The 25,961-nt window shown below is 33.2% G+C and overlaps 1 protein-coding gene across 1 annotated transcript in view; it reads right to left on the bottom strand.

Annotated features, from left to right (window-relative positions):
- The window catches only part of LOC111505844 (uncharacterized), a 101,789-nt gene that overhangs the window by 48,218 nt on the left and 27,610 nt on the right, over positions 1-25,961 (bottom strand). The window contains exons 3-4 of the mRNA XM_074180799.1: positions 18,446-18,595; positions 8,678-8,890 (exon numbers count right to left, since the gene is read on the bottom strand). Coding sequence (XP_074036900.1) covers positions 8,678-8,890; positions 18,446-18,595 — 363 coding nt within the window. The remainder of the gene's footprint in view (positions 1-8,677; positions 8,891-18,445; positions 18,596-25,961) is intronic.

Genomic DNA, 25,961 nt, shown 5'->3' with positions numbered 1-25,961 from the left:
ATCAATTGATTTAACTCTCGAACCGCCGGCGCCGAAACAAAGAAAAACCAATTTAGACTTACCCGATTTGAGACAAAATTATAAACAGATTTATAATGGAATATTGGACACCTTCTTCATGCGAATCAAAGTTAGATTTGAAGATTTACTTAAATTAAACTACTTTGATTTATTTTTGTTTGAAAAAGTTTCGTCCTATACCAAAGATTTTCCCCAAAAACTTTATAACGACTTAATAGCTCAGTATATATGAATTAATCGTAATGTACAGCGACCGTCAAATATTTCAAAATTGCAAGTCTTCTTCAGGGTTATTAAATTTTATGTTTGAAAATGAAAAATTAAAAATGATTTATATTAAATAACTCAAAGACAACCCTTTTTTTCTTTTTGTTTTTTAATGATCAGTTTTATACGTATAATTTTCAACAATACACAATTTTTGTTTGCATCTATTTGTATATAGTCTTTATGCCTTTAGCTTCCCCTCTTCTCCAATGCACGAGCCGTCACTGAAATTGGGTTGAATATTAAATGAGGAGTTTGTCTTTAATATTACTTCAAATCATTGTTAAAATAAGGGGTTTTAAATCGGAAGGGCTTTCTCTGACATCATTGACGAAAACATATTCATTGCACTATTCTATTTATAGAAAACTATAAGTTCACTGAATGGAATCCGTAGAAACGTGTTGAAATGAGTTAGTTGACTCGAGTGAAAGTTAATCAAAACTACTTCAAGTAATTCTTAGAAACTCAGTGTTCTTCGGCGATGGGAATCGTGCAATGTCCACTTAGTCACCGAATTGAAGAACTTCTCGTAGAAATGTGTAGGTGTGCTGTGAAATACTGTTACCGCTATTTCAGTTCAAAGAACTGGAAGTTTCTTGGTACCTTGAGGTTGAATATATCAGCAACTATGAAGATTAAATTGTCCTCGATCGCTGTTTTGCTAATATAACGAAGAATAATAATTAGGCAGTGAATTGTATAATAACGTAAATCAGTATAAAAAAGAAATGTTCTTGAAGTTAGGCTCCTTTATTTAGAATTCGGTTCACATAATTATTTCATATATAGTCAGATATCCACCTATCCGCATGAGCAAAAATGTACTGAATTACATCAAACAAACCGCGATAAGAATTATCAACAAAGAATACTAAATGGGCAAAGACCAGATGTCCAGAGATCTTCTGAGATAAGTTAAAAACAGAATATCACAATGCCAATTATATAATAAACGATTACATGTTCAATAAAAATAATGATCCATGCTCCATCAGTTAAATTTACAACACGGTTATAACTCATAAAGACTATCACAATGAGCAAAATAAACACATTTCCGGAACAGTAGACCGGATTATACTACAAAATTTCAATTCTGCTCATAACGCTTTGAAAATGTTTATAGATTAATGCAAAAACTGTATTGAAAAAAGGAAATTACTAAAAATGTATGAAACTTATTAGGACTCTCGATAATATTTCACACGTAACAACTCTAGAACCCAGCAAAACCTAAGTACTTATCACAAGCATATAAATAATTTAATAATATAATCTTTTACTGACATTCAATTTTCAACAAAATTCTTTCATAAATCTCAATATGTAGCGTTCCTATGAATGACTATATGTTTCCATAACGAATTTTCAAATTGAATGGGGAAAAGGGATTTCTTCTACGGATGCTACCTATACAATCTGCAACTTCTCTCATCGCTTTCATACGTTCAAAATGAAAGAATTCTCACGCAGTGAGAAATATCCGCTATTATTGTGAGAAATAATTTCTCACTGTTATCACGATAACCCAAGTCAGTCATGAATTTTTACATGTCAGATTGATATGACATGTTATCCATGTTGACAACGCTATGCCGACGATTCGCGTGCAATATCCAAGTAGCCCATTGTCGGTGTTTCCATAACAACAAAACCGGAGCACTGCATAATTATTGCTGTCAACTTACCCAACAAAAATAAAATCTATTTAAAACAATAGATGTTTGCAATAATTTTCTATCGAGCACATCAAGATAAAAATATGAAATCGCTTACAGAGACTTTATGGACTGGAAAATGAAAGCCAAGGTAAATTCTTGTTCCGAAAATAACTTGTTGGTTTATTTTGAAGAGTTGTCAAGAAAATTGAGATCATCAACATTATGGTCCTAGTACTTGATGCTGAGGAGTACTTTATTTATTAGAAACTGTGTTGATATATCAAAATACGTAAAACTACGTGCATTTTTAAAACGCAAATCTGAAAAATATGCTCCAAAACAGTCACAAACATTAACTCCTGAAGAAATTCAACAATTTTGCACCTGATGAAAAGTATTTGCTGATAAAGGTATGAATTGTAAATTTTTAAATTATTATCAGGTTGTGTTCAGGTTTCTTAAGCTATTGGCCGTTGTGATGAACTTCGAAAATTAAAAATTGATGACATGGAAGATCTTAATTCGGCCCTTTTAATAAAATTATCCGGTACTAAAACCAAGGTTCCTAGAAATTTCACAGTCACAGGAGAATTCTACCAAATTTACAAAGACTATGTGAAGCTTCGAACATGCACAAATGAAACTCTTTTTTTTTCATTTACAAAAATAGCAAATGTACGAAACAGCCTCTGGGAATTTTTGCAATTACCGAATCCTGAATTATATATTGCCACTGTTTCCGAAGGTCATCTCCGACTATTTTAGTTAATGCAGGGGCAGATCTTTTAATGTAAAAACGCCATGGGGGTTGGAAATCCAGCAATGTTGCTGAATCTTATGTCGACAACTCCATGGCTAACAAAATGAAAATTTCAAAAAGAATAGTAGAATCCATTCAGCCTCCAGCGCCATTAGAACCTGAACACAACAATGCTGTGGAAGCTCAGTACATTTCCCCATCAACTTCAACTTCGACCACAGCTAATATTTCAATTACCGAAAACATGTTGAAACAAAACGACCTACTAAGAATTACTTTACAAAATCAATATAACTGTTTATTACTATTTTAAATCAAATATAAAAATGAGTTGATGACATACAAGTATTATATATGTATTTTAATTTTCAATACTTGAAAACAACGCAACTGTAGAAAAAGTACAGAGTACAATGCGTGAGAAAATGACATATTTCTCACTTATTGTACAATATACTATTTCATGCAATTCAATGTGCATACGAAAGTAATTATTTCCGTAATTGTATCCGAAAGAAACTTTTGTGTATGCTCGAAATATATTTATAAATACTTTTTATTGTTGCTATTTTTTTTCATTTCTTGGAAATTTTCCACCTTTTTGGTTTGATGATCTAGACGTACAAAGCTAAAAATGTTTTACCCAAAAACTAATCTCTACTAAAAATATTTCCTCTTCAATTGAATTGTCCCTTATTTCAACAATAATGCTTTTTTTGGGTTCTCGTTGCAGTGAAAACTGCACTAAAATACCCAAAAGGATTCTCGTTTGGCGGTCAACGTCAAAACTTGGTTTTGCAACGGATCGTCCGTGTGAGCCTCATTCATCGATCCCGTAAATGACGTCTTCCTCTGATTACTAATCCTGAGCTACCAGCATTGATATCGTTTTCGAAAGCACATATCAACCGGTGACCTTCTTTCAAATGGCATCCATCTTTGGAATAATGCAATGAAGAAACATGGTGAGTCTCAGGCTGATATTTCTAAGGTCTTTGGCCGTGTCTAGTAATTAAACATCGGTATGGCAAGCCATACATCAATTTTCTCAAAGACCGTTCCGTACATGAAGCCATCGATGCTTCCCTCTCTCACATTCATACTTATATTCTTTTCAATCCTTTACATAGTGGGAAAAACCAGAAATACGATATATTACTTAGCTCACGACAATAAATATCTGTCTCTCCATTCCATTCAAATGCGCTTGAACATCAGCTGACAAAAAGAAGTTTTACAATACTGAAAATCTTGAGGAAACTTCGACTTGGGGTGATATTAACCAAATACAATTTAATAGCAAGAAAACTCAAGTATGAGTTTTCTATTATGTGAGATTGATGACTTGTTTATTTTGTGGTAATTCATGATCACTTTAATGAAATGAATAAAAACACTTTTGTCTAATTTCCACTAGATATTTTATTTTTACGACCGGTTTCGGGTTTAACCCCATTATCAAGTATAAAAAATACTTCATAATGGGATTAAACCCGAAAACGGTCGTATAAATAAAATTAACTAGTGGTAATAATTAGACAAAAGTGTTTTTACATAAGTTTTCTCTAATGAGGCTAACAATATCATTAGCTGCGTTTTATTAATTTTTTGGGTGTCCCATTAACGTTATTGGAATAGCAAAGGCAGTTTTTTGAAAACTTTTTTGAACAAGAAAGAGTTGTACCCTTCTAAGAACCTTTTAATGTCTTGGATAGGTCAATGCAGACATTATGAAAATATTCAATCTTTAAGAGCTTTTTCAAATGGAGAGCAGCGTTCTTGATAAATCGTTTATGATATTTTCAATAGAGAGTTTACAAAACCCCAACACGTGTTTTGCTATATAATAAATTTCCCAAGAAAAAATTGAAGCTGATTTGATATTGTATTGATATTTTTATTCCTGAGAAGTATATTGAAATATTTTGTGAAAATGAACTTTGAATTAATTACCATAAAAATTGTTAAAAAAGTTAAATCAGAATTAGCAACACTGATGAGTAAATTGATACATTTTTCTTTTTCAACAAGTTTGGTACTTAATAATGCTAAAATTGCCAAAGTAAAACCACTATTTAAAGCAGGTAAAAAAGACCAAATAACGAATTATAGACCAATTTCAGTTTTACCAGTTTTATCTAAAATCATTGAAAAATCAATACATTCTAGATTGTTTGAATACCTTGAAAAGACAAAATTATTATATGATGAGCAATATGGATTTCGAAAATATTGTGACACAGAGTCGGCAGTATTAGATGCCATAACCCAGTTACAGCTAGATTTAGATTCAAACAAAAAATGTGGAGTTCTTTCATTAGAACTGAAGAAAGCATTTGATACTGTGGACCATGAAATTCTTCTGAAAATAATGCATATTATAGTTATCAGAGGTTTAGTTTATAATTGGTTTCAAAATTATTTAATGAATAGAAAGCAATATGTCTATATCGGCGACATAATCAGTTAAAAAAATGCGGGTACCGCAAGGATCAATACTTGGACCAGTTTTGTTTCTTATATATTTCAATTATTTGGCTATAGTAAATTTATTTGGTAAGTTACAAATGTTTGCTGATGATACCACTTTAATTCACAATGGAAATAGAAATCAAAATTAATATTTCAAAAGACCTTGGTCAAATATCTTCATGGCTTCAATGCCATAAAATGACACTGAATTTTCAAAAATCTTCATACATGTTCGTATCAAAAAGGTCTATATCAATTGATTCAAAAGATTCAATTAAATTCAATAATGAAAATATTAAATACTCTCCTGTTTATTTTTCATTACTATATCCCAACATTCAATATGTTATATCAGTATGAGGTATGGCAACAAATTCCTCATTGAAACCAGTTAAAAAACTTCAGAACACAATTATAAGGTGTATATTCAAGTTGAACTATAAGGAAAAACTATTAGATTTGTCATCCTTACATAAATTCAAATTATGTACCTTCATTCATTTGGCCAAAAATAAGCTCACACATTCAAATTTGACTTTCAATGTCAATGGTGACCAACATAACCATTTGACAACACATTCAGGCAATCTGGAATTATTGAAAATAAAAACAAATATTGGTCAAAATTCGATTTATTATAAAAGTATCGATCGTATTTTACAATGAGCTACTCAATGCTTTAAAAAAAATCAATAAATAAAAATTCCGGATCAATTTGAAAATATATGTATTGTTTGTATATATGTATATTATCTGTTGAATACATTTATGTTCATGTTGATAATAATGTATATGTGTGTATATGTATATATATTTATATTTTTTTCAAGTTTCAGTTCTGATTTATCTTTTTTTGTGTGCTCTGTTTGTACTTAGTTATGTTATAGTTAGTTTTTTAATTATTTTGTCCCTGCTATAAACATTGTATGTTTCTTTGGAAAAATAAATTGTTATTATTATTATTAATGCAAAAGTTGAAATATTCATTTTATGGTTATAAATGCAAATCATATAACGGTTATTACGAATGCATCATCACTCTCGAATTAATCCATCTAAGGCGTAAAGATGAAATTACAAACTGACCCAAATGCATAGCAAATTCTGAGGCGGTAATGCTGCAAATAGGGTCATGGTTTAACATCCGTCTAATATTATTGTTAACCTACCGAGAGAAAATAATTGAAGGATCAAGACACATCACGTATTGAAAATAAACATGCGCGGCCAACAAGTTAAGCATACATATAATTGCGTTATTGTTACGCTCATTAGCAATGGTCTAATTACTGTTATTGACTTGGATCTCAAGTTAGATATTTATATTCTTCTCTTATACCATCTGATACATACGTAATAAATTAAATTTTTTGAAAAGTTAAATGTGTAACAGATATGTATATTTTTCGCCATCTTTTGTACATAAAATATAGCTTCGTCGAGAACAGTTCGATAATTTCTGAAATCCTTTTGGTTTTCAGCCCTTATATCCAACCTTGCATCCCCAAATGCAGGGGCGGATTCAGATATTTTTCGTCTATAAACTGATTGGGCATTGCCGTCCCCTCATCTTCTGGTCCACATGGATAGTGCCATCAACAAATAAGCGACAAAATGCACGGGAAACCGTCAGTGAGGTCCCCCATTTGTTGGAAATTATTCTAAGACAAATCCTGACTCTTTTCGACCTAACTGGTACTTTCCCGGTTAACCCTCAGCTCCTTTCCCCATATTTATTTCTTTCCTTGTTGACAAGGTCATTCGTGTCATAGGTGTCAAGGTCATAGTTCTTAAAAATGTTCATTCTGTTAATTGTTACTCAATTTATTTCTTTTTGTTATCATCACCATTAAAAATACTATGGAAAGCGTGATCCAACAATATTTTTCAAAATTTGTAACTTATAGTAATAAATATAGTTCAAAAAACTAAAAAACACGCTTTTAAAGAACATCGACCTGAAAAGTTAAAAATATATTTTTTAATAAGCTTAAAACAATAACGAACGAAAAATTCTAGTATTATTGTGAAAAAAGCGACAGGCGGTTTCGTCGAATCGGTTTAAAAATCCTGCCTCAATGCCTCATTGAAAAATTACTGTAGCGTTTGAAGATCTTTGTCATAAAAATTGTATAGTCTCTTTCTGTTATCGAGATTTCTCAAGGCGCAAGACATTACTTTTGCCTAGAAAAATAAACCGTGAATTAATGTTCCATCTTTTTGCAATATTGAAAGAAATATTTACTTTATGATCGTTGGGTTGATAAATTACAACTAACATTATCAGATGACGAAACACCACCACCACCACAAATTTGAGTACTGGGACCAACTGCCCATGACAAGAGCGTTGGAGCCGGTGGTACGCAGTTTTTTTATAATGCTTAAAATCTCAATTGGTTTTTACCTGAACTTAAGTAAAATAATCAGTCATTGGGTAGGTAAAAGGTCATTTGATGCAAATTGATATACTATATAAAGCACTATTTATTTGGAATTTAGTCAGTATAAGCACGTCTGAGAAGACTATTATTTTGTGAAACAGGTGTTGCAATTTAGTGAACTGTTCAGTGAAAATCTTACAATAAAGTGTTACTTGAATACGGTATGGATTTTTATCAGGTATCGGCTCTTTCTGAATAGCTTTTAGAAAGAGCAAATAATCCAGGGTAGAATTCTGAATATCATCATGTTTATTATAAACCTTCGAATAAGGACAAATAAACTACTGATAAATTCATAATCAAGGTGTTCGCAAAAAACGAACTCTTCATTTTTGTAACCGAATTTTTTATACATTTCAAACTAGTTGTTGAGACATATTTCCACCAAACGGACAAAACCACAACAAAACAGCAACTGTGTCGATTTCGACACAGTCTATGTTTTTGTAAACCTAAATCGCTTTGTGAAATCGGTCGGCGACACAACACGCAACTATTCAGTTCACTATTTTGTTTTAATGTGTGTCTTAATGTGACATCATTACATCATTGTTAATCTGTGGTGGGTATGAATTTCTATCATCCTAGGTTTCCGTTAATTTCTGTGTCAGCATTTATAAAATCTGCCACAATTTTATCCATTCCGTAATCTATTCGTCTTCTCAACAATGTTCTAATCTAGTATGCTGTTCTTCGCTTTCGCTCAGAAAATTCGAATTTAAAAAAAACGCAGGTCATTATGAAAACATCATCTAGAGACCATGACGAGAAATGGAAACGACAGAAAACATGTCACAACAAAAAACGCGACTCAGACTAGTTTTTGTCTGTTTGATGGAATTCGAGTTTGTTTTTCGTTTCTGTTTTTGAAAACGAAATTAGTCGCAATCAAGTCCGTTTGGTGGAAATCCGCCTTTAGCGCAACAAATGTTGAGATATTAAAAAAAGATATACATACGTTTTTCAAAACTATTAAGTATGCCTGCGGATGTTTATATAATATTTGTATATTAATTGGATGTTCTAAATGGATGAACCCATTCACCTACCTGTACAATTAACTAGGGATGCAGCGGGAGCTCGAGTTCCTGCTAGTTCAAATCCTGCTTCATCCACGCACCAGCAAGAACTGACGATCTCATTATCGCACTGAACGGGTTCGAAAGCACCTTTCTTGTTGCAACGTGGCATTCGCAGAGATTTCGTTTCCACTCCAAGAGCTTTCGCTCTTCTCGAAGCGGCCATCCTCAGGGTCTGGCATCCTAAAAAAAATCACAATGTTAGTTTTCACAAAACAAATATTTGGATTAACTAGTACATTATTTAAGGATCTATATATCTATAATATGTATATATATATATATATATATATATATATATATATATATATATATATATATATATATATAATGCTCGTGTCTTAATAACCATCATTACATGATCGTTGCATAATATACTATTAATAGCTCAATTAAAATATAACCTGGCTAAACGAACCTAACCTTACCTTGAGAATATTTGAAAGTTAAATAAAAACAGTTGCTAAACCTAACCTAACCTAAATTATGTAAGAGCGCCGGGACCTAAACTAGGCAATGTCTCCGCTCTTTGTGCCACGAGCTCGAAAATGCCGCAACACCTAACATTACCCAGCCAAAGTTGATTAGACCTAGGTGAATGTGAATGAAGCCCAAATTGAAATTTATTTTAATTATCATTCGTACCCAAAAAGCTTGGGTGATACTAAGTCAACCCGGGTAAACCTAGGTTTCCTCCATCTTTTAGCATTACCCGTAACATATATACCACATGTTAATTTCGATAGTATGAATCTTGATTATTATTTCACTTCACGTCACAGCTCTAACTCATTTTGATACACACTGTATATCAATATAGTCAACTGATTATTTTCAATGCTGACTTTCAGTCACATTGTGATTGTGTCGATGATTCATGGAAAAACAATTGTCAAGGTGGGAACTGTCTGCACTAGACACGCACGTATGCATTAGGTTCCTTCTAGACTGTTGAAATCGAAGGCGTGGAAATTTCTTTGTCTACTATGTTCTTTTCAATATCCTTTCAGAATATCCATTAGCATTTTGGGAATGTCTGTAATTGAATAGGGCAGTATCTATAGTTGATGGAGTGTTCGAAACAAATCATGTATAATGAACCTTATGTGTCTCCACACCCCTTTTTTTTGTATACATTTTGAAACTTCATGATGATTTTCACATTATTAAAATATACCGAATATTCATATGTAGAATCACCCAAAAACAATTATATTTTGTCAAAATAGTTTATGTATTTGTTACCTTTTATTATTGATTGTTACAACTAGGTTACTGAAGTTAAAAAAGGTATGAAATATTGAACGAAAGTCATTTTTATGGAGGAAATCCTATGTTTCATTGACTATTTTTAAGGATTTCCACCTTACACAATCTGAATAAATAAAAAATATAATGGAGCACTTTATACTGGTGTATAAAGGACAAACTTTTTATTTCACTCCGATGAATCACTGTGTATTTTTCAGAAAAAAGTTCTATTCAAGTAAAATAGGTATGTCATATTTAACAATTTTCCTGTTGATAAAATAGCTAAGAAATTGTGAAAATACGCATCTTAACATTTTGAAAGACTTCGTCTTCAGAATTCTAAAATGTGATTAACAGTTGTTTCTTTGATTTGCTCTATTTTCAAACCTCCTTGACACAAACATTGAGTGTCTTAACAATTTAATTTTTTTTTATAGGCAAAATTATTAAATACGACGAGTTAGTGATAAGTAGAACATTTTTTTGAAAAAAATACTTTGAATTATTGCAATAAATTATCAGAGTGAACTAAGTTTCCCCTTTCTACACCTGCATGAAGTTTCCACTACAATTTTTCATTTTTACAGATTGTGGTCGATTGTAAGTATGAAATATATGATAACTTAATGACTTCACTGTCTAAATAAGTCACTATACGTAAAATGCACTCAATAAACTCCATGCACTCAATAAATAAACTCAATAAACTCTATGTAATTTTCAAACTATACTTATATTCAAATACTATGCTTCCAAGTTGGAAACATAAGGGGGCAAACCGCGGACACGTGTTTCTGGCTATTGGCCTCATCAACACTTGTTTGCACTTACTTAGGAATTCTGGGTCTTCTGACTGGAACCACAAATGTGCGGTTGGCTCCTGTTGTGGGCTCCGTGCGTATGTGGTGTTTCCTATTTTCGGCAAAAAAGTGTTGCCCATCTTTGCACTTGGCGGCACCGCGCTGATAAGGACAATTGCACTTATCTATTTATCTTTATATATATATATATATATATATATATATATATATATATATATACATATTATAGATATTATATATAGACTTTATATATATATATATATATATATATATATATATATATATATATATATATATATATATATATATAAAGATAAATAGATAAGTGCAATTGTCCTTATCAGCGCGGTGCCGCCAAGTGCAAAGATGGGCAACACTTTTTTGCCGAAAATAGGAAACACCACATACGCACGGAGCCCACAACAGGAGCCAACCGCACATTTGTGGTTCCAGTCAGAAGACCCAGAATTCCTAAGTAAGTGCAAACAAGTGTTGATGAGGCCAATAGCCAGAAACACGTGTCCGCGGTTTGCCCCCTTATGTTTCCAACTTGGAAGCATAGTATTTGAATATAAGTATAGTTTGAAAATTACATAGAGTTTATTGAGTTTATTTATTGAGTGCATGGAGTTTATTGAGTGCATTTTACGTATAGTGACTTATTTAGACAGTGAAGTCATTAAGTTATCATATATTTCATACTTACAATCGACCACAATCTGTAAAAATGAAAAATTGTAGTGGAAACTTCATGCAGGTGTAGAAAGGGGAAACTTAGTTCACTCTGATAATTTATTGCAATAATTCAAAATATTTTTTTCAAAAAAATGTTCTACTTATCACTAACTCGTCGTATTTAATAATTTTGCCTATAAAAAAAAATTAAATTGTTAAGACACTCAATGTTTGTGTCAAGGAGGTTTGAAAATAGAGCAAATCAAAGAAACAACTGTTAATCACATTTTAGAATTCTGAAGACGAAGTCTTTCAAAATGTTAAGATGCGTATTTTCACAATTTCTTAGTTATTTTATCAACAGGAAAATTGTTAAATATGACATACCTATTTTACTTGAATAGAACTTTTTTCTGAAAAATACACAGTGATTCATCGGAGTGAAATAAAAAGTTTGTCCTTTATACACCAGTATAAAGTGCTCCATTATATTTTTTATTTATTCAGATTGTGTAAGGTGGAAATCCTTAAAAATAGTCAATGAAACATAGGATTTCCTCCATAAAAATGACTTTCGTTCAATATTTCATACCTTTTTTAACTTCAGTAACCTAGTTGTAACAATCAATAATAAAAGGTAACAAATACATAAACTATTTTGACAAAATATAATTGTTTTTGGGTGATTCTACATATGAATATTCGGTATATTTTAATAATGTGAAAATCATCATGAAGTTTCAAAATGTATACAAAAAAAAGGGGTGTGGAGACACATAAGGTTCATTATACATGATTTGTTTCGAACACTCCATCAACTATAGATACTGCCCTATTCAATTACAGACATTCCCAAAATGCTAATGGATATTCTGAAAGGATATTGAAAAGAACATAGTAGACAAAGAAATTTCCACGCCTTCGATTTCAACAGTCTAGAAGGAACCTAATGCATACGTGCGTGTCTAGTGCAGACAGTTCCCACCTTGACAATTGTTTTTCCATGAATCATCGACACAATCACAATGTGACTGAAAGTCAGCATTGAAAATAATCAGTTGACTATATTGATATACAGTGTGTATCAAAATGAGTTAGAGCTGTGACGTGAAGTGAAATAATAATCAAGATTCATACTATCGAAATTAACATGTGGTATATATGTTACGGGTAATGCTAAAAGATGGAGGAAACCTAGGTTTACCCGGGTTGACTTAGTATCACCCAAGCTTTTTGGGTACGAATGATAATTAAAATAAATTTCAATTTGGGCTTCATTCACATTCACCTAGGTCTAATCAACTTTGGCTGGGTAATGTTAGGTGTTGCGGCATTTTCGAGCTCGTGGCACAAAGAGCGGAGACATTGCCTAGTTTAGGTCCCGGCGCTCTTACATAATTTAGGTTAGGTTAGGTTTAGCAACTGTTTTTATTTAACTTTCAAATATTCTCAAGGTAAGGTTAGGTTCGTTTAGCCAGGTTATATTTTAATTGAGCTATTAATAGTATATTATGCAACGATCATGTAATGATGGTTATTAAGACACGAGCATTAACCGGGATACGAAACGAGCCGAAGGCGAGTTTTGTATGGTATATGCGAGTGTATTAATAACCATTACATGAGAGTTGCATACGCTATTTTTTCTAAACCCGATAAATAATGAAAAACTATAAATATTATATTTGTATTGAACACATTTACAGTAATTAACTCATGTTTTTTTAAAAAAAACACAAACTTAATGGTATTATCATGGATATATGAAAACTATAAAGATTCTAATTATATTTATATTGAATATAACAACTGTAATTAATCTGATCTTTTAAAAATATTAGAGTCGATGGTATTCCTTCTATATCGCTGTTTTCAGACATTTTGATAATATAGGTAGGTAATATGACAACTGATTTTGACAAATAAAGCAATTAGTTACTTAGGTTAGAATCTAGGACAAACAAAGGAACAGGATTCTTGATTGAAAAATTATAGGTTTCTATTGGTTGATAATCTGTATCGTTATGAAAAATCTGTATCATAATGGATATCATTATGAAACGGATTATGGTCATATAAGTGTATTGTTAGAGTACGGGTGTAGAAAAACATTATTATTTACATTATAGATTCATTAACACAAGTGCGCCAGAACCTAAACTTAGGTAATCCCCGCTTTCAGGAGGTCAAGGTTATGAAAGGTGCGATAGCAAAATGTGCTACACGGAAGTGTTTATGCAAAGCTGCAGAAAAATTTTGCAATTAAAAATGCCACAGTTGCTACAAATGGAAATTTTAATGATATTGATCAGTAGTACTTTTGTGAACTAATTGTCATATGAAATTTTAATATGTTTGTGCTATTAAATATATCATGTTCGCCTTTAAAGGTTTCATCAATAATGAAAGTTCAAAATGCCCTTTAATTTTAATTCCATTAATTAACTAGATGAATTTTCAACATTGCCCAGTCAGTATTGGGTAGACCTAGGTGAGTATGGGTAAATTCTGAATTAAAATTTATTTTACTTATTATTCGGACTTTACCCAAAAAGCTTGGATAATACTAAGTCAAACCGGATACATCTTGTTTTACTCTATTTCCAGCTTTACCCAAAACATATATAATATCAACAAAATAAGTTACTTCTTTTTTTGATTTCCAAAAAATTATCTACAATAACTGAAGGATCTTGGTTAGAAAAATGTTTGCTATTATATTATACAATTTAATTTTTTGTTTCATTTTAACTTTCATGTTCTTCTGTATTACTGAAATATCACTTATTGTTTGTTAATAACATATAACGCATTTTTTTCTACAAATCAGCTTATATTTTTTTATATCTTCATGAAGGGTCTTCCATCAGGGACTCTCAAATTTTGACAATTGATAACGGCCATCTTGTTGAAGCTACATCTGTCAAATTAGTTGGCATTTATTCAGTCTCTTCTGTGATGCACTGTTTGGAACCTTTGGTGTGGTGATTACTGGAGTTTTATCCCAACACCAAACCGTTATTTCAACACCTGGACACGTGTTTCGATCACCAAGTGATCTTTTTCAAGAAGAAGATCAAACTAAATATACGTACAATGTTATCCTTATATATACCATAGATATCTCTGCTAGGTACCCGAAACTCAAGTGTCTTAAATTAATTTCACAATGTTGCCTTATCTACTAGTCTTAAGTTAATTGTACTGTGTCCTTATGTAATAATCAGGTAAATCTGAAAATTAAAATATGATTCCAACAAGCTAATAGGTATATTATAGTATTAGGTGTTGGTCCACGATCGTTATTCATAAAATTTTTATGTTACTTATTTCTACACTCTCGTAGGCATCTAGATGGACGTTGTTGTTAACTTGTCTAACTAATCTTAATTAACTAAAGTCTATGGAATGGTTTTGTTGCAAAATATGATGGACGACTGCTGATTTTCCCGGTCTTTCATATTTTAGGTGTGCTAAGTCTTCCTTATATCTTATTTTAATAGATATTTTTGTCTGTCAATAATATTTTGCATCGCAGTCCTTATATTTAATTTCGTAAATTGCAGACTTTTCCGAATTCTCGACTTGGTATTTTGGATTTTCTAAAAGGCTCAGTAGTGTAAAACTTTTTTTAAATACCAGCTTCATACCTAGTTCCTTAAAAATCTTTCCAAATTTCTTCGTGTATTGGTGGTATGGAACTGAGATAAATTTATCTTGGTTCTCTTCGTTTCTAAAAGTCACGATTTCGTTCATTCTTAACCTCAACTTTTTCTTCCTTATAAAATCATCTACAATACCCCTCGAGAAACCGTTACTGACTGCTTATTTCCTGTATTGTTCGTTTTTCTTTTGTGAACATCTCATGTGTGAAAGGAATAGTCAGAAGATGATGCACTAGAAAATTGAGCCCCGCACATTTGTTCTGTCGAAACACGTGTCGAGTTATTAAAATAACGGTTCAGTCTCTTTTGCCAAATCACCACAGACGGATATAGCATTCAACAACACGTGTAAATAGTAAAATTGTTTTATCAAAATGAGTGTTCTGTTCGGCCAACGTACCGTGCGCTTCGCTTATGTCACGGTCGCCATAATCGTCCTACGCAATGTGGTGGATAAATTTGAGTCCAATGTTTCAGTAAACGATCGACCAACACCCGTATGTTGACGAAAAGCAAGATCCGCTGTGTGTGAGTCTGCAGGATAATCCGAGGCAGACCACAACTTGGCGAATTTTGCGTCGTAGCTTGGGACTGCACCTGTACAAAATACAACTGACCCAGGAACTGAAGGCAAACGACTATAGACAACGACGTGTGCTCGCTGAATGGGATCTGGAGCAGTTGGCAACTAATCCTAGTTTTCATCGAAAAATCATCTTTAGCGATGAGGTCCATTTCTGGATGAATGGGTACATGAACAAACAGAATTGTTGAATTTGGGACGAAACCAATCTACATGAGATCCAATGCATCCCGAAAAAGTCATTGTTTGGTGTGGATTTTGGGCTGCCGGCATTGACTAGGCCATCACTGTCAACGGCGAGCACTATAGGTCGATTATTACACATTTCTTCTGGCCTAAATTGGATGATCTGGACCCCAACGATATGTGGTTTCAACAGGACGTCGCTACATGCCACACAGCTCATTCCACATTGGATATTCTGCACGAGCGATTTGAGGGCATGATCATATCACGTGGAGGTGAACTGGCCACTGAGATCGTGCGATTTAACCCCGTTTGACTTTTCCTTGTGAGGTTTTCTTAAGTCGCAGGTGTATACGAATAAGCCACAAACCACACCAGTCCTCAACATAACCCATGCCATCGGTCAAATGCGCCGGAGTCATAAAAAATTAGACGTTCCACCCAGAGAAGTTGTGGCGGACATTTGAAAGATGTTAATTTTCCACACATAAATAGGTCTTTCAAACGAATACAAAATTTTGATATCTCATACACATTTTGTTTTATTCAAGTTGAACTACCCCTTATTTCGTATTCTTCGTTTATTTCTTTTTTTATAATTTTGGTACTATTTTCATGTTTAACTGACTCATCCAAATATTTTTTTCCTAGTGTTTTTATTCATTTATCTTCTTTTACATTTCAAATCTGATAACACTTCCAATTCGGATTCATTATCATTTCTAAAAAGGGCCAGTTTTTATAATTTTAAACCCGTTGTTGGCTTTGACAAAATCAATTGAAAATATGGTATCTTGGAAAGTATCTACTGAAAAAGATAATAATGACATGCATATATTTTCAACTTGACATAGAGAAACAAACTTGTCAGAATCCATAGTATTTTCCGTTCATCGTTCATCTTACATTGATTCAACAGTAAAAAAAATGTTTGATCATAGTATTCTTTTGAATCATCTAAAGGAACAATTCGTTCAGGCCAGTCTCAACACCCTACACAGTAGGTTAATGGACTGACACCTATCAGAAAACAACTACTCCCCTGGCTAATACCACGAAGGGCGTTGGATTATATCCGACAGGTGTCAGAGCAGGATTCTTCACAGAAGTTATTCCTGCATATGCTGTTGGCAATACAACTGCCGCAATAGATTTTCAATTATTGGAACACACTTGCAGACCGGTTTCGGGCTGTTTGGCCACTCGTCAGTGCAAGGTAGTGTATATCATCAACATAAAGTCGATGATTTCCGATAATTGAAAATCGAATTCCGTCAGAGTATCATTCCTCGAACTAAGCTGAAGACTACAACAAACAACAGGTTTGTCGTCGCTCCATCTGCCTGTGAACGAGGTAACCAACTGCATATCCAAATTTGCCCAATTCCTCGTAAAAGGAAAAAAATCTTTCACGTATAGTCAGTGGGCATACTTGAAGACTGGCTATAAATCAAATCATCTAAAGGAACAATTCGAACTTTATGTTGATGATATACACTACCTTGCACTGACGAGTGGCCAAACAGCCCGAAACCGGTCTGCAAGTGTGTTCCAATAATTGAAAATCTATTGCGGCAGTTGTATTGCCAACAGCATATGCAGGAATAACTTCTGTGAAGAATCCTGCACTGACACCTGTCGGATATAATCCAACGCCCTTCGTGGTATTAGCCAGGGGAGTAGTTGTTTTCTGATAGGTGTCAGTCCATTAACCTACTGTGTAGGGTGTTGAGACTGGCCTGAACGAATTGTTCCTTTAGATGATTTGATTTATAGCCAGTCTTCAAGTATGCCCACTGACTATACGTGAAAATTTTTTTTTTTCCTTTTACGAGGAATTGGGCAAATTTGGATATGCAGTTGGTTACCTCGTTCACAGGCAGATGGAGCGACGACAAACCTGTTGTTTGTTGTAGTCTTCAGCTTAGTTCGAGGAATGATACTCTGACGGAATTCGATTTTCAATTATCGGAAATCATCGACTTTATGTTGATGATATACACTACCTTGCACTGACGAGTGGCCAAACAGACCGAAACCGGTCTGCAAGTGTGTTCCAATAATTGAAAATCTATTGCGGCAGTTGTATTGCCAACAGCATATGCAGGAATAACTTCTGTGAAGAATCCTGCACTGACACCTGTCGGATATAATCCAACGCCCTTCGTGGTATTAGCCAGGGGAGTAGTTGTTTTCTGATAGGTGTCAGTCCATTAACCTACTGTGTAGGGTGTTGAGACTGGCCTGAACGAATTGTTCCTTTAGATGATTTGATTTATAGCCAGTCTTCAAGTATGCCCACTGACTATACGTGAAAGTATTCTTTTGACTGCAACACGTATTTATCTGTACTATATTCAATTAATAATGACATACCTTCTTTATGTCAGTTACCATACTTGGAAAACTAATAAAACATTTGTGATTAGAAATGGTATTTCACAAATAATGTTTCTTGTTTTTTTTATCTGAGAAAACCTGAATTGAAACTGAAAATTTGGATTCATGAATCAAATTGATGAGTAAACCTTTGAATTGTCATAAACAATATCCTTACCTGTGAACAGCTGTTTGGTACAGACTTTTCCACAAGGACTCTTGCAACACACTGCATCTGGCGAGCAATCGTCATCGTCACTACAAGATTCTGCTCTGAATGGGCATTCTGTTAGCATCGGACATTTTGAACTAGTATCAGATTTGAATTCTGCAATGAAAGAAAATTATATTTTTATATTTTTATATTTTATTATACATATTTATGACAACTTAATTTCTTAGTAATTTTAAGATTTTAATTGACACAGAAACTTTTCACCAAGTGTTCGAGTTCGAATCCGCTTCGTACCAGATAATTTTCCCGCAAGAATTTATCTAATTGCTGCTTTATTACATGATTCTCTCTAGGTGGCTAAAGGAGTTATTAACATAACCTACACAGACCATCAGATACACTCGAATCAACCTATCATAATGAGATCTTGTTGTAACATCAGTTAAAAATTCATTTGGGTTTGAACCTTTCACCTATTCTATTTACTTCACTCATAAAACGGTTTGGCTTATGTAGGCAGGTACTAACAACTATGCATTTCATATGTATGTTAAATTATTCTCAAATTCTATTTATTTTACGGATAAACGGTTCGATGGTATAAATTACGAAATTATCACAGAAATATTCAAAAGTGTAAGAAATATATTTGTAGACAGGCACTTCATTATTGTCAGAAAGTGAATGATGAACATTTTTAATATTTTTTGGGATAAATTGAAGGTTATTTCCTCTATCTGCACCATCCAAATTGTACGGCATGTTAACAAAAGTCAGTATTTTATGAAGAAGTAATAAAAGTTTCACGAGTGATCAAATCACCACCCTTATATAGGTCCAGGACAGGAGGTTGATTTTACGTTTACTAACCATAAACCAATTCATATGACATGCTAAAGTGACCTTTGGATATAGTTAGGTAGAGGTCCCTTTTACGTAAACTGAATTTTTTTCAAATTTTCCTGTACTATTTTTTTGTACGGTTTTTGGTTAGGAAATATCTCAATTGTACTTGGTGCATATTTAGATTTAAAAAACCCTAAAAGACTTTTGACAAACTTTCTCCCACTTGAATTGGTGTGTCACTTTCCTAACATTTTCACATGGCCCATTGACGGCATTAGGCTAAAATTGACTATATTACTACAAAAATCATAAATTTTAGGAGGTATTTTATGACCCCCTGAAAATTTTGCATGGGCTCGGGGTCTATTGGAACAGGAAGTTCATTCCACAAGAACACCGTTTTCTAAAGAAAGTTCGGGCATTTAAATCGATCAGTATATTAGAATTCTGGTCTTTTTCAATATATCGTTAATATACAATTGAAGAAAAAAATGAGTACAATACGGATTATCAAGAAACATTACTATTTGTGGCAAAGGTATCCAAAAGAACTATCAAGTAACTTGTATAGGACGATCTTTGAAGAAGTCAGAAAACAATGAACGAAAACCCACAACAAGCCATAACATCGAAATAGTCAGGAACCATATTGATGGTCACTTAACATGATTTTAATTTTCCTTTCTTAGATCAATCCCTCTTTTTTTTAATACTACAAGGAGTCAAGGTAAACCAATTTTTGAAATTCGGTTTAGCTTTATCTGCAAGACACTATTCGAAAGATTTGAAATTTATTGGAGTTTTCTTCCAAATTGGGACTGTTTCGTACTGTTGCATTATTTGTAAAGTAAAAATACTTATTTAAATTGGAGTATATTTTTAGGAGAGACTGTCTTTCAAGAAAAAAGCTTTTTTTTGCTTTATACTTCTCAGTTTCCCACATTTTTTGTAAAATGATGGAGAAATAGAAAGCTAAAAAGATGTTTTACTTAAATAAACTTACTGATTCAAAAGCAGTTGTAGATACGGAATGTACGTGTACGCCTGTATTTACTAAATGATTTTTTTCATTTAGTCAAACTAAGCAGACTATAATAACTCGATACTGGGAACATATTCAAATATTTGATTTTATAGACCAGAGAAATCTAGTGTTCCTCAACATGCTTTAGAGAACGGCCATAGAATAAGTTAGGAATGCTTGAAATTGATCAGATCAGTTACAGAAAAAAGTTTGTAGATGCCTTCGAAAGTTTAGAAATCGAAAAATATGAAGTTAACTTCATAACAACAGATAGAAACCGAGTTAATACTAGGTATCACAAGAGATGAAATATGATGATAATAATCTGATTACCTTCATTTGATGACCTTCATTATCGAGGGTAAGTTGGTTAGTGGTTATCATCTGCCAATATTGTTTTATAACGACACTTTTCGATGTGCCCTGTTCTTCACCATTCCAATTAACTCTGCCTGTGTGCAATTTTTAGTAAATAAACACATCAGTTTTCAGGCAAATCATACAATTTGTTCGAAGGTGATTGACAATGTTTCATGATGAATTTCATTAGTTCGGATTTCCATTCTCTAATATTATATAAAATGATTTGAAATCCCCGAAAGAACAAACACAAATAAAAATTAAAAAGAATAGCCGTAAAAAATGAAACAATTAAACAAAAAATTAAAATTAAAATGAAAAATTAAGTGATTCCAAGCCAACTTACTTCACAACGTTTCGATTGTTAGTATCCACAATCGTCTTTGGGTGATGTCTGGACTAATTTCTCCGAGAGATGCCTATTCATGGGTCATTAGAGTACTTTCACTAATCACCTCTTTCTGCTTCACCGGTTTAGCGAAAAATGAGCGTTTGGCGGAAGTTGGCCATTTTTCGTTTGATTATGGATTTCCATATGTTGCGTATCTCTACGCTAGCTTGGCTAGCAACGTATGGAAACCCATAATCAAGCGAAAAATGGCCAACTCCAGCGAAACGCTCATCGCCCGCTAAACCGGTGAAGCGGAAATAGGTGATGAGTGAAAGTACTGGAATGACCCATAAATAGTCATCTCTCGGAGGAATTAGTCCAGTCATCACCCGAAGACGACTGTGGATACTAACAATCGAAACGTCGTGAAGTTACTTGGTTTGGAAACCCTTAAATTTTAATTTTTTGTTCTATTTTTTGCTGCTATTCTTGGAAATTTTCATTTGTATTGGTTCTTTCGAGGATTTTAAATCATTTTATATAGGTAATATTGGATAATGGGAGTCCGAAGTAATGAAAAACAAATCACACAAGTCAATCCACAACGTCACAATTCATTATTTGATTTCGTTTTTGGCTAACTTCTGTCCAGAAAAACGTGGACAATTAAACATGTAACATACTTTAAGATAACCAAAATGTATTCAACAGGGTGGAGGACAATCATGTTTTGTCGCTCCTTTTGTTTTGAATTTGAAATATTAAGAAATTGTTTCTTCAATGTTGTAAAAATAATTCAAAAACACAGATAATCGAAAAACTATTAAGAATAACAAATAATTTCATATAGAATGCGAAATCAAACTAATATATAGAGTGCAACACCATGTGCATCTGAAGGTACCCCAACTATTTTCAAAACGTGGTCTTTCTGGTCTTTTATATAAAACTGTTCATCATTCATCATATTCTAGTCCAACGGTCAGCAACAGGCGGACCGCGGTCCGCAAACGGACCTTGGACCGCCAAATATTGTAGTGTGTTGTATACCACGTATAAATTGATTCGTAGATAAGGTATACTATACCTTCATTGATTGAAATAATATTTTTGGACTAAAGAGTTGCTAGAAAATGGAAAATTAATTTGTGATCTGATAAAAAAGCGTGTCTGCTTTTCGTCGCAAGCTGGATATCTTTAAAAATATATTGCAAGACAAGAATGTATTCATTTTCCGACAGTTCTTGAATATGAGAAGAACTCTGAAGAACACATTGTAGTGTTTGTAAAATTTCTGGCCGAGCTTAGGTACGAATTTGCTACAAGATTTCAAGTGTTTGCAGAGATGGGCAAGCTATCTCCGTTTCTTAAATCGCCATTTGAAATTGAATTAACGGCAGAATGGACAGATGTGGCTGCCAAGTCATTTAATCTGTCAAAGCCATCACTTCAAATAGAGATAATTGATTTACAAATTTATAAACGATATCCACTGAACAATTTTGGACCAAGAATGTCCCAGAAAAAAATGAAAATTGCAAGAAACACTTTCTCAAAGATGAATTTTTTGAAAAAAAAATCGTTCGAGATTAATGGACGTCCACCTAGAAGACACACTTCAAATTAGTTGTTCCTGTCTAGAACCAAACTATAAAAAACTGGCTCAAGACCGTCGGTGTAATTTCTCACATTAATTTTAGGCCTTGCGTTTTATAATTCAAAATTTGATTTGAAACCAAAATAATACATAGATAGCACTTAATTATCATCAGTTATTTTTTTCCGGACCTTGTTAAAATTTTCCCACAGCATCTGGACCCCACCTAAAACTATTTGCCGACCCCTGTTCTAGTCTATGCATAGGAATCTCATGAACGATAAGAGACAGAGTGGGTTATATTGTGGTTTTCTGTTTTTGCGTATTATTGAATGATGGCAAAAAAGCAACTCTAGCTAATTTGAAGTTCTATTTTTGCTGTATCTTCTTTACTTGAAGAAATATTGAGAATCTGTTCACACAAATTTGGAATTTGACTTTGATGTCGTTGGGGACCGTTTTTTACCAACGATAAGACAAACTATAGCAGCTCCTATAGCAGGTCAAAACAGCCGCTGTCTGGTGTTGGATAAAAAATAAGAATTGTTTCCATTCGAAATTAATCCCGGAAATATAAAAAAATTCACGACATTATTGAACATTACCGATCAAAAAATTGCTACAAAAAATACAGGCTCGCTTTAAAATTCAAAGTTGAAGGTACCCCAAGTTGGACGAAACCCTGAAAAAAAATTATGTTAGAACAATGGAAGTTTCTCCAATGGCAAAGAATAAAAAGATTCTCTACATAAAAGAAGATATGGCAAAAAATAGGATTTCGAAATTTTTGGTTTTTCCGTGTATCTCCGGAACCAAAAAAGCTAGAGTCAACTTTTTGGTATCAATAATTAAATTTAAAAATAAACAACTTTGCCACAAATTAAGTGACTCTCTATCTCTCACCCTTTACGTGAACCCCAGGCATAGACTCGAATTTGGGTAGCCCTGCATTACCGATATATCGCGCTATTGTAGATATATACCCAGTACATATTCTATGCATCTTAGCAGGACGAACAAGGTTCAACTCAAAAATCCACAATGAACACGCAAGTAACGATTTCTTCTTTTGAATTGGATCATCATAAGATCTCTTTAAAGTCATAAAACTGTGTTATTTTAGTCGTTTACTTTATACACATAAAGTTACTCTAAAGATCAAATACTAAAGATTGGTTAATTCAAATTATTTTCTAATCAATGACGAGGTTATTAATGCTTCTTAGTTCGGTAATAATGAACATTTAGAATGATTGAAACTAACCTTCTTTCGAATTTTAAGTTTATATTTATGGCGGGTTTTAATAATTTCTAATGATATACTGAATATGAAATAAAACAATCGAACAAGGAACAAAATTCCATACTAAGTGTGCCATGTCCTTTGAATTCGAAGTATCATGAAGTAAGGTCAGAGTGAATCATTTTTTACCATTAAGTTCTTCAAGCAAGAGTCGTTCGATAACGACAATCAATTGAAATGTTGCAAAACTCATCTTTAGCAATAATCAGGTTTCGGTATACCGAATCGTAGCCTCAAATAGTTCTTGAAAATAATGGGATAACGAAACTCATTGAATTAAAAAAGCGTTACTATTCATGGTCAATTGTTTTCACCGATTTTCCATTTTTGACAGAAATGTTTACATGAACTTTGCTAACAGTTAATATATATAAAATTCTCGTGTAGCGGTGTTTGTGGTGGTACTCCTCTGAAACGGCTCGACCGACCACACTTTTTGTGTGTTTTTGGTAGTTATGAGAATAAGTCGTAAAGTATATTTCATATCGCTAAGTGATTAGGGTGTCCTCATCCTGAATTTTTTTATTTGAACAAAGTTTTTTTGAAATATTCATTAACTTTTCAAACCACAACTAATTAGTCCATATATAGTATGTCAATAAACTCAAAACTCAAAAGTCGACCATTCTAGCTCAGCCTCTCTCTGTCTATCTGTCTCAGTTGCACAAAGACTCTTTGACTCTTTCTTCTGAGCATTTCAGAAGCGAAGTTACATTGGTCGACCATTTAAAGATTTCTTCAGAGTTTCATGTGGAAAACATTTGCCCGTTTCACAAATTTAGTTAACGCAGATTCAAATATTGGTTACAGAGTTCAAATCGATTGTTGAATCATTGTTGAGGTTTATTTGATTTTTAGAACGAATTTTCATAAAAACAGCTGAATTTCAGAATTTCCCTTACGTTCAAAAAGTCCTTGAATTTTCTATAACAATGCTAAAATGCAATTGGCACATTAATATTCATTTGGAAAAGACCATTTTTATATCTACGTGTCGGTTTGTCGAGTACGTTGAAGCAAATTCTCGCGATTATTAAATATAATGAAACTGTCAACTGAAATCGAGATCAAGGGCGTATCCTCTGTTAAATAATAGTAAAGGTCGAATATGATTTATACTAGCACATATTTGAAAGCTGTGATATTCAAATCAATACTTTCTTTCTTTCCTGCAGGTGTTTCGTCATTTTGAAGGAATGCAATATAAATATTAAAATATCTAAGAATTCAGAATTTTCACATGTAGGTTTGCAAAAATTTTAACTGAAGGTTAAATGCAGTAGCTTTCAAAATTTCGTTGATTGGTCCAAATTACATTCAGTATAATGTTCATTTATATGAAAACATAAATGCTTTGTTAGACACCGGCCGTGAAAACACCATGATCAAATCTTTAGTATGTTTTCAAAGTAAACTAAAGTTTGCTGAACCTTTTCCCAATAGTTTATTTGCAATTTTCAGTAACATTGTGTGATAACACGGTGAAAGTGCTTACTCCGACAAGGTTCCACAGGTTATACATCTCAAAGTAATCCATCATAAGAACTGTCGCCAATTCCAAAGTCAATATTCACAGAAAAGGACATGCCAGAAGGTTTTTTAAGGACTACAAGGACTACAGGAAAATCCTTAAGGTGCTTTAAGAGCGGTGCCTGTGCGAAAGTAGCGATTCACATTGGATTTGAATCGCTGGAGATTAAATTCATTTGGAAAAACGTTCTCAAAAAGTTTATTCCACATAAACGCAGTCCTCCAAATGAAAGAGTTCTTGAACAATGAAGTTCGAGGTGTACTGAGTCGAACCTCAAAACGATGAGCAGCCACAGTCCGTCGCGTACTTCTGATATGTACCGCTCTAGGTGGAATCAAATGTGTCAAGTACTTGAACACTTCCCGTGAAAGTATCTATAGAAGAGAGACAAATCTCCAAATTTTCGTCGATGTTCCAGACTATCAAGGTTGCAAGTGATGTTCGCTGATGGCTCCAGCAGCTTCAAGGTATGCTTAGGGGCGGACCTCTATATATGAGGACAAGAAGACAAGGACAAGAAGGTCTGA

Source organism: Leptinotarsa decemlineata, unplaced genomic scaffold, assembly GCF_025532065.1.
Source record: "Leptinotarsa decemlineata unplaced genomic scaffold, Ldec_3_MD MMD2_tig00026299_RagTag_RagTag, whole genome shotgun sequence".
In the NCBI taxonomy this organism is placed as follows: Eukaryota; Metazoa; Arthropoda; class Insecta; order Coleoptera; family Chrysomelidae; genus Leptinotarsa; species Leptinotarsa decemlineata.
This window is presented reverse-complemented; position numbering and strand designations above follow the sequence as displayed.